Here is an 18910-nt window from a genome sequence, read left to right as displayed (position 1 = left end):
GGAAACCCAGTGGTGATAATGTGGGACTGAAGGAGTGAGGGCAGCAGTGAAGGACACGTGAGGATGTAGCAGAGAGGGATAGATGAAGGGAGGAGGACATCAGGGATGGAGGAATGTATAGGAAGGATAGGACAAACAAATGCTCAGGAAATAGGAAGAGGATGCAACGGAAAGAGTGGAGGATGAATAGTTAAATAAAGCTGCTGCAGATGGTAACAGGGATACAAGGTGCTGTGAAGGGGAGGGAGGGATGGAGAAGGACAGAGGGAAGCAGGAAGGAAGACAGTGAGGGAAATCTAGTTAGGTTACAGAGGTAAGAAGTAGTGTTGGGGCTGAAAATGTGAACTCAGTGTAATATTGGGGTTGAAGGCACTGAAGGGATGAGGAAATAGAAGGATGTTTAGAAAGGAATGAAGGACACATTGAGGTGTTGCAGGAGAGAATAAAAAGGTGAGATGGAGAAAAGGGAGGGAAGGCGATGAGATGTGCTGATGGGCGTGAAGCTTCAAAGATGTGTTTGCTACAAGTGAGTTGTTGCCGCTTGTGTTACCTTTAGCTGATAGTAGTGGACATCTTTCCAAAACCATTACAAATCACCATTGATACATAGATGAGTGTTACAATGTGATGTGGGACAACACTTTGGTTAAGGTTAGGGGCAGGCACAAAAATAACTTGCTCAAGGTAAATGCTATCCATGCTGTCACTGCTGTAGGGCAGTGAGAATGTCCATTCCAATGACTGTGAAGCTCACTAATAACTTTTTCATTCTTACAAAAGCCGAAAAGTGAATAAACAAAATAGTGGTTGGTTCACACATCACCATCCATGAAGAAAGCTACATTGTTTTTAGAAAACGATAGTTAAGTGAGCTTTAGAGATGCTTTAGATGTGGGATATTGTCGTTAATTTGACCTCTGCTGTGTAATGGCTTTAGCGATTTACACTACTCTCTAACACAAAATGTGACTTCGGTTTTATTTTTTCAAAGCTTCTTGGATCCTGGTTTTGGAACCATGATGATTAATATGAAATTGGCCGACACATGGTCGGTCCAAACACTTGCACATTATAGCCGTCTGTTGCATGTCTCCATGTTTCCCCTTCAGCATCTGCCTATTCGCACAAACACAATGCTTGAACGAATCAGAATTGGAACATAATCATTATCACGTAGCACATAATCATCACACCTTTGCTTGAGTCTGAATCATATCATAAATGCTGTTTCTCCACTTATTATTCCCTCTAATTAAAAGATCAGAGAATTTTTACTGAAGGTTGCTTGATACCCCAAAAATAGACTAATGCTTAAACTTTATTCATGAGAAACTATTTAGCATATTTAAAATTCAAGGTCCAAATTCTCTTTTAAAGTCAAACCGACATTGTTCTTGTGTGTCATTAGAGCTGTCTCACTGAATAATGAGACTGGCAAAATGACTGAGTTGTGCTTTTACAATGCCCCAAAACGTATTATTATTGATTTGTTGTTTTTTACTTATTCTATAAAAATATGAATTGTAAACCTCTTAGTGGTTGTGACGAACACATCATCCAGAGCTGGGCGCGTGCGTGTCCATGTGCACGCACTAATTTATCAGTAAATTTAGTGTGAACACGAGCGCGTCAGTGTAATGAGGTGCACTCTGTGTGGGCATGAATCTGTGATAGTGTGTGTGTGAGCATGTTTGCGTGTCTGTGTCATTGAGAGTGGTTTCAGATGCAGGGTCAGTGACAGGGCAAACAGCAGGCTAATGGAGACGGGTGTGTGTATGCGTGCAGTTTTGAGCACAGTCAAGAGGACACAGCAGGATAGGTGAGATGCCACTTGACTAATGTGTATCTGTATGTGAGTGAGTGTAGCTGTCAGGTCAATGACTCCCCAGGTCCTAGTGCCAGGCAGCACCCGCTGTGTACAACCACCTGTATGTTCAAACCATGAGAAGAAGTCATTCTATAAAATTGAAGACAGAAGGTGTTGGGACATGTGCATAGCTGTGAGTGTGTTGCTTCCATATTCCAAACACAGACACTGTTAGGCCTTACAATACTTTTTACCAACGTCTATGCATGGACAACAGGCTGGCAGCATTAGTCACATTTTATAAATATATTTTCTTGCACAATTTGTGTATGTGTGGGGAATTTGAAATGAATCTTTACAAGCACAAAAGTACTGCACCTTTTAAATCAAAAATCAATACCAAATTAACCAAGTTAGCTATAAATTAGCTATAGTTACCTTTGGTGTTTAGTTGTCTTTAAATCATGGGTCATTAGGTTTAAAGACCCTGCTGAGTATTACACAGTAGAATTTATCTGAAAAACACTATGGCTCTGGGATTGATTATGGACCCATAGTTACATAGCAACAGGACAGAATCCACCTACCATTACCACCAGTGTCTATCTTAGCCTCTGTGGTTAACAACCAGGACCTACAAACTATCATAGCAAACATATATTAATGTACTGTTTGGGATATGTGTGCATTTTCTAATTTTCTAATGTGAGCTAAAATTGCTCTTTCAGTGCCAAAGCTTCCTGATGATGCATTTGATACAGCTGCAAACTGGTGTGTTAGCTCTAATAGTTTAACGGGCACCTTCACTGATATTCAGCTTGCTTCTTTTGGTTCTAGTTTGACTAGTACATGTAAATGAATGCCATTAAAGTTCCCTCTGACTTCTCTATATTAAAATATCGCTCTACTTCTAGCTGCAAAATGCCTCCAGTTGACATCACTTGGAGGAACCTATAGGTCAGAATATGTTATCTTTTTGCTCACACTATGGAGTTTGTAATCATGTTCAAACTGCTTTTCCAGGGCTCAAAAGACATTATTTGAACTCCTAATGAGGGAAAACTCCTAATGGGTAATGTCATCTGGAGGAGCTTTTCAGCTAGAGGCGCACAGGTATTTTAATATAGGGAAGTTGGAGAGAAGTATAAAATGTACTTTTACGTGTACATCTACATCCTAAACAATATAAAAATTGGTGAAGTTGCACTTTAATTACTATTAGATAAAAAAACGGAAAAATAATACCAACAAACATGGAGACCTTAAATATTTTCTCTGAGCTTTTCATAACCTTCTTGCTCCACACATACCATTTAGTGGTAATGACATTTTCTTTTAATAAATGCTCGACTTTGAACTGAATTCCTAGAGTAGCTGAATGGTATTTCACATAGTAAGTCACTGAGCAGCACAAAACTACTGCCACCCCCCAAAACTAATAAGCAAATATTTAAAATTAAAACATACATATAGATCAGTATACATTTTTAATTCAACGAATTGCATGGTTTTAAAAGTAAAAGGTTTCACCACATTATCCCCAAAATTGTTATCCCAAATGTCTACTGTCATGTCATTATGATAATAAAAGTAAAGATACACAAAGGATGGTTTCATTGCTGTCTATAGGGAAAAAATCATTAGAGACTTTGCGACAGCTTACTGTATGTTTAATGCAATCTGAAGGTAGGATTTCTGATTTTGCATGGACTTTAGGTATTGTGACAGGTTAGTTGGTGTGTGAAAGATGGACACAGGCAAAGATGCTGAAACTCCCTCTCTCTCTCACTCACAAACAAAAACAATACAGTACAATCATTTGGGTTGGTCAATTTTGCTAGCAACAGCTACAGCTCCTAAAAATACTTTCATGAACTAATATATGCCTGTATCCTGGCCACCTGTGTAAAAATGATCTCGAACCACCACTGCAATAATCAGCAACAATTTCCAGCTTTTCAAATATAAGAATTTGATGGGTTTCTTCATAAGACATTCAAGCAAACTAAATATTTGGGGTGTTTTGGACTGGAGGTAAGAAAATATATTTCATGATGTCACTCTGGGCTCCTGAAAGTTATAACAGAATGTCTCACCATCTTTTGACATTTTATAGTCAAAACAATTCATTGAAAACATTGACAGACCTATTGAATATCTTTGAGTTTTTATTTGTTGACTAGGCAGATGAAGTACTGTAACAATAAAAACAAAATATTTATTTATGAAAATTCTCAAAATATCAGTTCTTTTAATGGCAGCCGTATTTTTCATACAAAGAAATTTGTAGGCTACACAGGTAAGTTGGGCATTTTCGACATAATAAGTGAGCTACAGGCAACCCAGTTTTGCACTGCACTGGAAACCAGGCCAAGTGTGCCAGGAAGCAGAGATTAGCTTAGCCCTGCACTGAAAACGTGTTTGGCCTTTCTGAAAGTTGTTCTCTGTTTGGCATGGAGTAGCAGGTAGCCTGTTGATGAATAAAGCTACAGAGGCTTCCAGATTTACAGCGTCACAAATGGCTTAAGTACAATCTGCTGGTGGGCGTTTTCGTACAGTAAACACACAGACGAGTCTTCGTGTCCACATGCACTGGGAGCAAGTGCTGGCTGGATGTGCTCCACTGACAGTGAATGGGCGATCAGCAATGCGCCCTCACTGATAGTATCCAGAGTAATATTATGGAAATATGGCCACATTTTCTGCTTCATAACAGTGAGCAGGAGAAAATAAAGCACCCGGCTCCCATTGATGCTATGAGCGCTGTGAGCACAATGAAGCTCATTTAAATAAGGTGACAAAGTTAGCCGGCAGTTCATTGTCGACTAGGACACCACAGGTTCTTTTAATGTCTCCCATTCAGCCCTGGACACAAAGTTAATTTAGTCTTGGCCCACAACCCAGACACAATAAGCCACACGGATGCTATTGTCTCCTGACTCACTGAAGAAGCTGAAACATTTTGGGAAACAGCTTGCTTTCAGAAAGTCTGCCTAAACGTTTTCATGCTACACTGAGTTCTCAAATACAATTAACTAACACACCCTTTCCAGTTTTATATCATTTATCGACATAATTAATCCTTTTTGCCATAAAACACCAATTATGCAACATACACTCCCTTGCATTGTGCTCTTGTACACAGACAGGCACACACCACAACCACCAATGTTGTGGTTGATTTCATTCAGCTCCCATGAGGTTATTCAGAGAGATAGGGAGAGGCCAATATCTACTTACCATTATGTGTGTGTGAGAGTGAGTGAGTGTGTTCATGTGTGTTTGTGTGTTAATGTGTTTGTGCAGTCTTAATGTTCCTCAGCCCGCTGGGCGTCCATCTGTGGGTTTTTCTGGTGTCATTTCCACTCTAAATATCCCTCTACTCTCTCTCTCTCTCTCTCTCAGACACACACACACACACACACACACACTTAAAACACTAAGTACGCTAAACACACACCAAGTGTACTCAGGCATGCATTAAAAAAAACGACAAAACCTAGGCTTGTACAACGAACCACACACATTAGACAGTACATGAACACATGAACAAAGACACACTTTTTACACAGACACATGCACTTAACACACACACAAAACGAGAGCCCCTGGGTACAATAGAGGTGCCTCCTAATACTTCCTATTTATCATGCAGCAGTTGAACCCCCCTTGTTCCAAACAGCACACACAAACACACACTGTCAAACACACACACATTTTATCCTCATAAAAGCCCTGCCTGGATAGATCGGCCATTAAGATATGACTGTACGAATGGAAAACCATTGGGTGGCTGATAATTCATTTACAGTCTGACTGAAGAGGCCTGTGTTTTTGCGTGTGTGTTTGTGTGTGTGGTGGATAGTAACACAGAAAGCGATTAAGTGAGGGAGGATGGAGGCGTGGGGTGAGAGGAGGAGAGATGAGGAAAAAGAGATAATGGAAGAAGAAGAGTGAGGCTGACACAAATACAGTAGAAAAAAGAAGTGATGGAGGAGAAATGTAGAAGAAAAAATCCAAAAGGGGAGCGAGATAAAGAGGAGAATGATACGAAAGAAAAGTGACATGTAAAAAGACAGTGGAGAGAGGTTTGTGAAAAATAAGGGAGGCACCAATGGGAGGCTGGAAAATTAAAGAAGGAGGGAAAAGGCATTGCCAGGCCATTGAGGAGCCAGGAGGAAAAAAAAGCAAAAGAGCAAAACTGTTTGTACAAATTGTACAGCTCAGACATCTGTTTGAAATTACTGCAGCTATACTGCAAATTCTGTACAACCACAAGGTAAAACAAGGTTTTGCCCCTTAAGAGCTCAAACATCTAACATCAGGTTTTGAATAATGTATTAGCAATATGATTTGAAATTTAAAGAACCCTCTCTTCCCTGTCTTGGAACGAGTTATCTAATCTGAACGATAGCGTCTGTGAGTTTCGTCCATATCTGTTGTCCTCTACCGTCTTTTGTGCTTTTATCAAAACCGGATCAGTTTGGATCAAAGCGGCAGAGAAGATAAAACATACTGAGGCAAATGCGAACATTTCACTCCTTGTGATTTCTTCTGATAATGTCAGTGTTTCTTGGGTCTGGTCGGCTCACAGACAGAAACGCCAGTCTGACAGACAGGCTTTCAAAGGCAGCAGCAGGGAGACAAACAGATGGACACGCTTTCCATCAAAGATGTTAAAATGACTATTATACACATGCACTGTATAGTTTGACTATAAGGCAAGGATAGGGCGCAAAACATGGGAGACAAAAAACAGTAAACGACTAAATTGAGTGAAGAGATGGAAAAAGAGCGCTGATGGAAGAAAGGTGTATTTCTTCAGATGATGTGTATGGTATTAAATCATAATCAGTTGGTCAATCATGGTAAATAAGTGTAGAGTGCTTCTGCTGCAACCTACAATTATTACTAATGACACATTCAGCTCAGTATCAGCACAGGGCCAACACAGCCTCACACACACACACACAAACACACAGATGTTCCTGTTTGAGGGTATTGATATATGATTGATAGTTTGCTGAGAATGTCCTCCAGCACTGTGTGTGTGTGTGTGTCTGCAAAATATGTATCCATGTTATTGGATTTAGTTTTTTTTGCCTAATCTGTGTGTATTTGGATTTGTGTAAACATGAGATGCTGCTACTACACACAATAATCCTGCTTTTGTCTGTCTTTGTGATGGGGACATGTTAGGAATTGTCCCTCAGACTTTGAGGTTATATTTAGAACTTTGACAAGCTACAGCTGATTTGATTTGATTATTTAACAATACATTCATACAACATAGTAAATCAGTAAATCCAACTGTAAGTGTTATGTCTTATACACAGGTCAAACAGGAGAAATGGAAATTGTATTTACTGTATTTTAGCACATCTCACATTTCTCCAGGAAGCGTAACATTTTGGTTCTGAATTACAGCTTTGGGACAGAAAATTAGATTGGTCCAATATTCCTTAGTATTAAAAATAGTCTGTTCTATCACTTCACTTCCAGTGGCTACACAGACAGCTATATCGCTTCCACCAAGAAAACTAAGTAATAGCATGTAACCAAGGTTGTAATTATGGCTGATACTTAAAGGGCCTTTGTCACCTATAAGTCTGTTCAATTTATGTTCTTCAAAAGAAAAAACCCAGTGTCGGTGAAAAGCAACTTTTGATCAATAGAAGAAAAGAAATTAAAAATGAAGGAAAAGAAGTCCTCAATCATATTTTTCATTTTTGTTTCCAGGCCGAGGGAGCAGCGTCCAGCTGACAGAAAACAGAAGAGCAGAAATACAGCAGAAATAGATAGAGACAGGAGGGTGGACAGTCACAGACAGAGAGGGAAGATCTGTTGAAATACCAAACTGATTAGCCGGTGTTTCTGACATTTAAATGCCACGTTTACATAGAGAAATGTTTCCTAGGAATATTAATCACTCTAGTTAATTCACAAGGAGATGTGACATAAATCAATGGTGCTCTTGGCGGGAAAGAGGGACAGAGAGAAGAGGCAGTGAGGGACAAATACAGAGGGAGCATTGGCAGAATGGTTATTGGTATTAATGCGAGTGTGAGAAAAATAGGAACTATTCTATGTTGAAAGGTTAGTTGAGATATTATCACTATATATATATTTCCTTTTTTTCTAGAGAAAGACACAGGTATCCTGATGGCCTTCAAAACCCAGTGGTGTTCAACAAACCATGATAGGACCAGCAATACAGTACATACAAAATACCATTTATATAATGGCTTTTATCCAAAGTATCATAAAGTACTGTAGTAGGAATGCAAACATTTTGAGGATACAATAGGTTGTTTCAGTGTAAAATGAAACCTCTGGCAGCGTCATCTTTTAAGTCAATGGTCCGAACATGGCACAGCCCATTGAGTTAATAGGTAAAATCATCTTGTCTCCCTTGAAACATTTTTATCTTGACTGCCAGGCTGAAAAAGCTTCTCAACATGTGGCACCATGGTGCTCTTGTACTTGTTTGAATTGGGCAAAAGCTGGGTATTTTCCAGCTCTGAACCCCTTTGACATTACAAGCCAAGAATAAAAATGACAAAAGGACTTGAAGAAAGGTAACTACCTCTGTGGCATTTCCAGATAGGTAGCTGCAATCAGATTTATGCAAGGTCTATCTGTCTGTCTTTTCCAATGTCATTCCATTTAAGTGTGTTGGACATCCATGGGACCTAAACTGCAGTTACAATTTGTTCAGGTGCTGGGGCTTATTGCTGCAAATTAGACGAGAAACTGGATTTTGCCTGTGGGCCAGCAGTTACTCATGATGTTACTATGCCGTCTGTCTTCAGCAAGAGCATAAAGATGAGTGACCATAATGACAGCGTACGAGTGCACCTCTGCAGCAGCACTAATAAATTGCCAACTTGATCCATTTTGCTTGTTTCATATGACATATCAGGGTACTTAAAGGCTGTTTGCTAACTGGCTAACACTGCCTCCTCTGCCTTGTTCCATCTGCTGCCATCTAACGCAGTCAGATATATAAAGAGTGACATTATGACAGGCCAACAAAGTGCAGAACAGATATAGCAAATGTGTATAATCTGGACAGAGGTCTGTGAGCCATGACAAGAGTTGGCCTAGACTGATTTGTTGGGCCAATACTTTAAATACCACATATTGGACACAATTATGATTGATGGTCTTAAAAAAAAAGTTGACTGGGCTTGTATAGTGTAGCACCTTTTGTATTTTTATACACAGAGCTTGATGTAAAGGCAATAATGTGTCCAGTTATACTGTATTTGCCATAAGGGACCATCTAGTATGAAATAATTTTTAACCCTGTGTTTCACTGGTGTGGTTTGACTACATTCAGAACTGATCCCTGGAGCATGTACAATACTACTTCAGTTTGTTAGGGCAGGTCAGAACAAGTACAATTACATTGGCTGCCTGAAGTTACTGGTCTTGAACCTTATCCAATGTGCTTAGGTGCTTTTGGTTTTCCACTGTCCGCAAATTTGAAGGGATTTGTGCTTCTTACTAAAAATACTGTGTAACTTTTGACCTCTTGTGCTAATCATTTAAGTTTTTTAGTATTTTGGTTTCATTGAGATTTCATAAATTAAAGTGGCCCTTGCAGTTTGCATATCCGATATCACATAGCAATGCACAGTCCAAAATAATGTCTCTCTTGCTTTTAAAAAAAAAAAACAAATTTGCAATTTAAATAACTGTGAAGCCCCTATTTCTTCTCTTGGCAAGATACTACTGTTGTGCTAAAACAAGTAACTGATTAAATTGATCAAAATCTAGTATAACTCTAAAATAAGAAAGTCTGTGAACTTATAATAAATAATAATAATAATTCTTTGATATCTTTCTATCATTCATTATCAAATAGAGCAAAATCTTTCTCAAGCTTACTGAAGACTCTCTCTCTCTCCCCGTTTTCTTCTCTGCCTCTCTCCACGGTCTCTTTCATCATCCTCATCTTTCTGCTGCCAATCAATTCCCTAAGTGTTTGAGTACAAGTGTATTTCTTTATCATTTCAGTCTGTGGTGTAGTTTGTGGGCATGTATGACACAATATGCTGTCACAAAACTATCACAAAAAAATACCAAACCTTAACCCTTACCCCAAGCCAAATTCTAACTTTAACCCTATAACCAAGACTTAACTGTCCAAGAGGCCTTAAATCATGTTCAGACCAGCAAAATGTCCTCATTTTTGCCAACAGGTCCTTACTCATAGTACCTCCATAAAGGACCTGTTTTAACTGTCTTTGCATTATTAAGAATAATTTAATAATTTAACGCTTGCTGAAAATATAGTTTTCTGTAATCATGATCAACTGATGAGCAACTGTACTTCATGGTATGTCAGTACACATGAGATCACTGTTGGATGCGGTTGCATTTGTACACAACATTCAATGATGAATGAAACTAGGTGTGGTCAGCGGTACAATAGGTTCGAAACCTTTAGCTAGCGCTCAACTAGTAAAACAGAAACACAAGTCAATTATTCAGTCGATGGTTCACACTAGTTTGCCATAAGGGACCATCTAGTATGAAATAATTTTTAACCCTGTGTTTCACTGGTGTGGTTTGACTACATTCAGAACTGATCCCTGGAGCATGTACAATACTACTTCAGTTTGTTAGGGCAGGTCAGAACAAGTACAATTACATTGGCTGCCTGAAGTTACTGGTCTTGAACCTTATCCAATGTGCTTAGGTGCTTTTGGTTTTCCACTGTCCGCAAATTTGAAGGGATTTGTGCTTCTTACTAAAAATACTGTGTAACTTTTGACCTCTTGTGCTAATCATTTAAGTTTTTTAGTATTTTGGTTTCATTGAGATTTCATAAATTAAAGTGGCCCTTGCAGTTTGCATATCCGATATCACATAGCAATGCACAGTCCAAAATAATGTCTCTCTTGCTTTAAAAAAAAAAAAAACAAATTTGCAATTTAAATAACTGTGAAGCCCCTATTTCTTCTCTTGGCAAGATACTACTGTTGTGCTAAAACAAGTAACTGATTAAATTGATCAAAATCTAGTATAACTCTAAAATAAGAAAGTCTGTGAACTTAGTCTCTCAAACACCTGGCAACAAATCACTGATTAGTGGGCTCTAGCTGCACATCTGTGGGGTGATGCTGGGTGAGAGTGTTACTAAGATAAATGTAAACATGAAAAAAAATGGCAATAGAGGAGAAACATTTGGGAGCCCTTTATATGCAAACTAAAAAGAAGTTTGTTAAGTGCCTAATTTAAAGTCGGATCTTGCATGAGAGCACACCGCTAATGTAGAGGGATCTTAAGATGGAGTTCCATTACAGATAAAAGATTCAGGAGCAGCAGTAAGTCAGGGGAAAAGTGAGAAACAAACACATTAAAGTTACTTGCTGAACTAAATGTATAATTGGTAATGTTAATGTGGCTATTGGTGCTACATACGAGTTCATCCTCGTTTCTGTGAGCTGTGAAGTGCTCAGACAAACAATCCTCCCAGATGGATCTAATAGGCAGGGCTAGGGGTCAGGCATAAAAATAAATCGCAGAAATCTATTGTTTTATTAAGGTGGAGTGCTTACCCCCTCCTAAAACCTAGTCACTGATTAACATATAAAATAAAGCTTATTCTTATTCAAGATTTGTATCAGTGCAAAACTGTAAAAAGACAAGAATGATATAGAATACAAGAATCCACACAAGTTATTTATATCCATATTTCATCTTTTTGTTCAATAATACACTTTGAATATTTAACGTAAAAGAACTAGATAAAGAAATTAGTTTGCAATTTTATACAAAAACATTGAAATGTATGTTCTTTTTATACCAAGCTGAATAATTCATTAAAATTAGATTACAATACATTACTCAAACATTTTTTTAAAATAATTGTTATTTGCAGCCTTACATTCCTGGTTCATCTCATTTACAAGTGGCCAGAGATGTTGCTACAAAGCTTTTTACCAGATCCTCCTAAAGGGCCAGTACACACCTGAATTGCTCATCGGATGGTCACACAGCTTTGAAAAACTGCTCCCCTTTCTCCTTTTCAAGCATAACGTGGCGTTTGATCGCTTTTTATTGGCTCACCATCAAATTCAGAAATCAGTTCAAGATGTTCTGGTTATTTTTAGAGCACCGTTTATAATTAGAGATCTACTGCAGCTTTACAATGCCAGTAGATCTCTACAGTCCTCTGATAAAAGCTGATTGTCTTGTCACCTCAAGCTCAGAATTTTCTTTGGGGTAAGTGTTGACCATTAGATTTATGGTACGGTGTAGATAGGGAAATGGTCTAATTTATAGATTCTGACACAAATCCTATTTCCAGCCCAACAAGACTGACACTTTCCCAGAGTCGGTTTTCAAATGCCCGTATCATCGGCACAACGGTGCGCCTTTTCAAACTCATCTCAGCATGTTAAGCTTCAGAGCCACATGATGAAATGCTAGAACAAAATTATAAGACTGGTCTCCCCAAGTATCTTGATATTCTCTTCCACCACCATAGAAAGCCCTTAAAATCTGGAAATTTCAAACATGCACCACGGGGCTCTGAAGGAGCTTAATGCAACTCTCTGGAAAGTTTAACTAACTCATTCAGAGGTACCACATCATCTTTATAAGTCACACCCATTGTACCAGTAGCTGTTCCCATGAAATCACCCTTATAAGCTTTATGACCACAGCCTTACTAAACTGATGACCACCCTTTAATGTGAATTTAAGTGTGAGTCTCAATTGGAGTTGTGTGCAGTCTATCTATAGCTGAATGAGTAAGGACATTACAGCTATTACAGATATGATTGAATAGTTGTGATGACAATGAGTGGGCCTGAATGGGGGAAATTGGATATTTAGTGGAGAGATTTTCACCTATGATCATTATTGTCTCTTTCCATTTCCATATCCACACTTCCTTATTTTCCTTTTCTGTTTCTTACTTTCTCCACCTTTTGCTCCCACTCCTTTGCTCTACATCCTTTTATCTTTTCCCATCTCGCTTTGCTCGCCCCATCTTCCCTGCTGTCTTTCCTCTCTCTCCGAGCTCTAAGTAGCCACAAATGGTCCCTAATAGCCTCCAATGGAGATGAATTGATCGTTGTGTGAACCGAATCGATAGGAGATTGCTTTTGCTGTACACAGTGGGACACTGCGCAGGCAGGCGGGCTTAATTAAGTTAACAGTAAACCACGATTGCTTCGGAGTTTTATTAGGAGAATAAAGTTTACGATGATTACAAAGACAGAAAAACATTATGGGTTCAGAATGAAAGCTGAGGAGGAGGGGAAAAAAAGGCACATACAGTATTTACCTCTATGTGTCTGATTTGCTTGGATGTTGCTACTCAGCTGTGATGCACTCAGTGTTACTCATAAAGTGTTTGCTGGACATTTTTTCACTTCCCCAGCCTGTTACTTTCTATACCTCCTTTTTTCTAACACTCCTTTCTCCACCATCATCTCAATAACTATCTCACCCTACCTAGTCTGACCTCATCTCCCTGCCTTCATCCCTCCCCCTTTTCCCCTCCCTCCCGGTCCGGTATAATGGGATGAGCAGCAGAATTTGATCAGCAGTTTTTTAAAGGTCACAGAACCAAGCGGAAACTCTCAGCCAAAGGACCGAGGCAAGGAAGAGAGATTGAGGAAGGGAGGAGGCATATGAGAGAGATAACAGGCGGGAAGGAAAAGGAAGGCAAGCTACAGAATGAAATGCTGCATGAAGAGAAAGTGCATATGAGAGACAGAGAAGGAGAAGAGGAAACGGAGAGATGGGGGGGGGGGGGTTTAATGGACAAAATTGATGGACGAAAAGTGAGAGTAGGCAGATGAGGTAATTTGCTGTTCTATGACACAACAGGTCTGGTAACAGATGAATGTGTATTAAATATGTAGGAGAGGGAGAAAAGGGGTAGGAGAGCAGGGTGTGACGATTAGAAAAGGAAAGGAGAAAGAGGCAGTGAGGAAATGAGAAGATTAGCAGAAAGATTGGACGAGAAAGACAGTAAGGAGGAAGGAATGAAGTGACAGATGATGAGACATTTTCATTTCTCTCACCCACTGTGTTTCACTCATCTTCTTCTCTTTCCTCACTAACAGTCAGATCTTAATCTCCTTTCAATCTCTTCAGGCTCCCTCATCAGATCTCTTGCTCTGTCCCTCTCTGTGACTCTCACCATCTTATTCTCTCTCCTCTCTTCTCCTGTTCAAGATAAAAGACGTTTTTATCGCTCTGCAGTGTCTCAGAATGGTGACAAAGTGCAGCTGTCTCCCTGTCTGGAGCAATAATAATTCTTTGATATCTTTCTATCATTCATTATCAAATAGAGCAAAATCTTTCTCAAGCTTACTGAAGACTCTCTCTCTCTCCCCGTTTTCTTCTCTGCCTCTCTCCACGGTCTCTTTCATCATCCTCATCTTTCTGCTGCCAATCAATTCCCTAAGTGTTTGAGTACAAGTGTATTTCTTTATCATTTCAGTCTGTGGTGTAGTTTGTGGGCATGTATGACACAATATGCTGTCACAAAACTATCACAAAAAAATACCAAACCTTAACCCTTACCCCAAGCCAAATTCTAACTTTAACCCTATAACCAAGACTTAACTGTCCAAGAGGCCTTAAAACATGTTCAGACCAGCAAAATGTCCTCATTTTTGCCAACAGGTCCTTACTCATAGTACCTCCATAAAGGACCTGTTTTAACTGTCTTTGCATTATTAAGAATAATTTAATAATTTAACGCTTGCTGAAAATATAGTTTTCTGTAATCATGATCAACTGATGAGCAACTGTACTTCATGGTATGTCAGTACACATGAGATCACTGTTGGATGCGGTTGCATTTGTACACAACATTCAATGATGAATGAAACTAGGTGTGGTCAGCGGTACAATAGGTTCGAAACCTTTAGCTAGCGCTCAACTAGTAAAACAGAAACACAAGTCAATTATTCAGTCGATGGTTCACACTAGTTATTATAACCAACTGTAATCAACCAACAATTGGATCAAATTAGCAGCTTAGGCGAAAAACCGTTGGCAGTTAAACCTGCACCCCCTACAACTTGATAACACTAATATGTAGATAATCTTGCAGCAAACTTAGAAAATTGCATTTCTTAATTTCTTAATTCAAAGCAACAATTGTTCAGTGTTAGCCGAAATCCATAGCAATTCATAATAAGCACTAGTTTTTCACTGCCACTACAAAACTAGGCAATTATGGCCACATCGTACGGATTGGGGAACGTATAAGAATGGACAACGGGACAGTGATGAATGCACTGTAGCTTTTCCAGTCAGACACTAACTTCTGCTTTTGAAAAACCTGTGCTAACAAGAGCACAAGCATCTATAACAAAACAGTAGGGGAATAAACATTTTTGGTCTCCGAGGGATTAGACAGACTGACAGAAGGCTGCAAGCCTTATTTTCTGTGTTTGGTGAAGCATATACACGCAGGGAGAGACACATTGTGTGCATTGCATGCATTTATAGAAAGATTAAACACATGCAAACTAAACTGGTTAGTGTTTATTTTGCTCAGTGAAGTTATTACTGACATCTCCACAGCATTATGAGCTTTAATATGCACTTAACTCAGATTAGTTTGCTGCGTCCAAAAGTGGATGTACGGTACAGAAAAGAATATACCAAGACAAACAACCTGCATGTGAGCATGCCCCTGCTCTTTAAGCAGCAGAACATCTCTTTCGGCAGCATCAAAGCCTGTCGCAGAATATCCCGAAGGACTTGACTAGCCAGCTTGAAGCTCCACCTGTACAGCGCAGAAGCTTTCATCAGCTGTGCATATCACAAAACTGCTATATCTGCTAACATAGATGCTGCTAGCATCCCCCCCCCCCCAAGAGTCATAGCTGTTGAAAGGTTGGGGGATTTCACACCTTATACAAAGCTTTTGTCATTTGACACATGCAAAGGAGGCTGGGATTATAGCAGTAGAGGCTCTGTGCATGCTTTCTTTTGTCTGTCAGGACAACTAAGTCACTTAATTACAAAGAATGATGAACTGAGGCAGCTGAAGTTAGTTGTTCTGCAGCTGAGCCATGTAATGAGAATTTAACATCAAAGGCTGAGTGTGACGCAAAGGAACAGATGGTCTGGTTTAGAATATTGCTCTTTATTTGCTTCTATATTAACCCAGGTTAAAATAATAAACTCCAGCAATAACAAAGATTAGTTTTAGCTGACTGACCGTTCAGGATGTGTGCTGTAATAACCAAGAGAAATCAATGTGGTTGTTGCCTATAGTGTACAAACAGATTCTTTATCCCCCTATCAAATTTCATTTCCTTCACTTGTGTTTGTGTGATGCATTGTGTTTTTTTTTAGGGGCGTGTGTGTGTATGTCCCAGCTGGAGTTAAGACTGTTTATATTATTGGTGATGAAAGAGGGGCCCCTGGGGGCCTCAGTAATGGGCTGCGAGGCCTCTGACTACTTATAATAGCTTCTGTGTTAGTGTGTGTGTGTGTGTGTTTGTGAGAAAGGAACAAGTGCAGCACTATATAATTGTCAATCGAGGACACACTTTTACATAATAAAATGAAGCCCATGCACAAAGAGACACACAGAGAGATGGAGCCTGTCCCACACACAAAAGCACTCACACAAAAAGCATCTCTCTCTCTCTCTCTCTCTCTCTTTCTCTTACTCTCCCTCTCTCTCTCTCACACACACAAACAAACACACACACACACATACACACACAGACCCTCACACATTGTGGTGCCAGCTGAGCCTTGTGTGTCCAGTAACAGCAGGTGCTGTCAAGTGCATGCATAGCAGACCTGCCCTGACATGGAAAAAAAAAACACACGCACACACACACACTGGTGGATGCACATGTCAGCACACCACACATTCATACAATCTATACACTCTCCTCAGCATATCTCACATCCATTAAATATTCTCATATTTAAAACTAATGTCTGAATGGTGTACTTTATAAAAGGTTGCAGTTCAAATCTGTGTTATATTGTGTGTATGTGTGTGTGCTATTTGGCTGCAAAAGGCTTTAGTGTTGCCATATGGTCTCACATTAGGGTGCTCTAAAGTCAGCCATCGAGAAATGTGTGTGTGAAGAAAGTGAGAATGACGGAAAATAAAGCTCTTAATTTGATGTGTAAGCTGTTGGTGTTTAAACACTTTGAGCTGATAGTGTAGTAGAGTAAATATCAGTCTCTTTTGGGGCTAAATGGATCTAATAATGGTTTTCCTTTGAGTTTCTCTCGCTCGCTCTTCCTCTCTTCCTTTCTCAATCTACCTTTTCTTTGTTTATTGCTTTCTTTGTCCCCGTCTCTTTCTCCTTCCCTCTCTCTCTCTCCCCCTCTGTGTGTGTGTTAATATATTTAGCAGTGCCATATCATACGCTGTGCTGACTTCATTAACTATCCCAGCATGAGGCTTCAGTGACAGAATGATAATAAACTCACGCACACACACAAACGCACCCTGGGAGCTTAAAACTAATGCATAGATAACTGATTGCACTTTAGTTTGGTATGATTAGAGCACTAATTGTAAAAGCATCCACTTTAACCCCACAGTAAGTCTTTTACTCTTCAGTAATTCCATCAGTTGAATTCTGATTAACATAAAGTTATGGAAATCCTAAATAGACTAAATATACTGTAAGATAATTAGCCACACACAGTTTCCATAACTGATTAGTTGGTTTAAAAAATGTTAAATAATTTCATTAGTTTCTTCATCGAAGTATCATTATGCAGAATAATCTGTCAAAATACTATAATATATAATAAAATAGACTTAATATATCACAAAGGCCTGTATATTACTTCTGAGCCAGTTGTACAGTTACAGTAACCATAAACAGCGGATTCCCTAAGGTACTGTATCAGCTAATCAAAGACTGAAAATTCAAGTAAACTAAGCTAGTAAAGTGAAAATCAAATATGTCTCCCAGAACCCAAGGGATGTTTTTAAATTGCTTGTTTTGTCCAACCGGCAATTGTAAACTTCAATAAAAATATTCAGTTAGCTTTAACTATGAGAAAGATCACATCAAAGCATATGAACCTGACAAATGTTTGGGATTCCTGCTTTTTTTCTGCAGATCAACAATCTGCTACATGTTTCAGCTCTACACCATAGATTTTTGTGCAATTTTATTCAGGTCCTTCATCTCAGCATGTGTTGAGTGTTGGTTTTTGTCTTGTAGGAAATATAACATGCTGGTGTGGATTTGTTGGTTCTTGACATTAATCTCCTCCTCCTCCTCCTCCTCCTCCTCCTCCTCCTCCTCCCTCCTCCTCCTTCTCCTCCTCCTCCTCCTCCTCTCTCTCTCTCTCCTCTCAGGTCAGTGTCTTGGAGCGGCAGGTCATAGATTTCCTGGGCTACCAGTGGGCTCCCATCCTGACCAACTTCCTCCACATCATCGTCGTCATCCTGGGCCTGTTTGGCACGATTCAGTTCAGGCCAAGATATGTGACTGGGGTGGGTAATGCACACATATAAACTGATACATTTTTAGCAACAGCGTCTTTTTTCGTAAGACTTCAATGCATTGCCATCTACAAAAATCATATTGCGTCTTTAGCTGCACTGTGTGTACTGACCATTGTTACATATGTGAAAGCCTAACAACTGACTCTATCTCATAGATTGAAAACATTTCATTCATATCTAATGCAAAGCTTTTCATGACCCAGTCCATATTATTTATTGAAAAATGCACGCTGTTGGATTCAGATTGAACTAAGACAATTTGAATGTATTATGTATGTAGTAAATAAAAGGTTAGTGTAGTGATATGGAGAGTGGGAGTAGGAATTACATGCCAAGTGGGATTATTCTCCTCTCTCTGTCTCTCTCTGTCTTTGGCAGCTGTTGATAAAATAATTAATATTTCAGAAAAACTTTCAGAGGTTCCCTCAAAGGCTGCAGGCCTCCATGCAGCTCTCCCACGCACCGTACACCTTCCCAAGATAATGGGAGGCAACACACGCACATAAAATGCAGGCACGTGCTCACACACTGAATATAAATGAGAAGATTTCAATAATAAAAGAAAATGACAGCATCATCCAAGCACATATGCATTATAGCATATAAATTATCTATCA

The 18910-nt window shown here is 39.3% G+C and overlaps 1 protein-coding gene across 2 annotated transcripts in view; it reads left to right on the top strand.

Moving 5' to 3' along the window:
• nkain2 (sodium/potassium transporting ATPase interacting 2) overlaps positions 1-18910 on the top strand; it is a 71337-nt gene that overhangs the window by 18724 nt on the left and 33703 nt on the right. For both annotated transcript variants that reach the window (XR_010911254.1, XM_067482443.1), the window contains exon 2: positions 18144-18281. Coding sequence is in view for 1 of the 2 variants with exons in the window: in XM_067482443.1 (XP_067338544.1) it covers positions 18144-18281 (138 nt within the window). In the remaining variant the exon portion in view is untranslated. The remainder of the gene's footprint in view (positions 1-18143; positions 18282-18910) is intronic.

This window comes from Channa argus, chromosome 17, assembly GCF_033026475.1.
Source record: "Channa argus isolate prfri chromosome 17, Channa argus male v1.0, whole genome shotgun sequence".
Taxonomy (NCBI): domain Eukaryota; kingdom Metazoa; phylum Chordata; class Actinopteri; order Anabantiformes; family Channidae; genus Channa; species Channa argus.
This window is presented reverse-complemented; position numbering and strand designations above follow the sequence as displayed.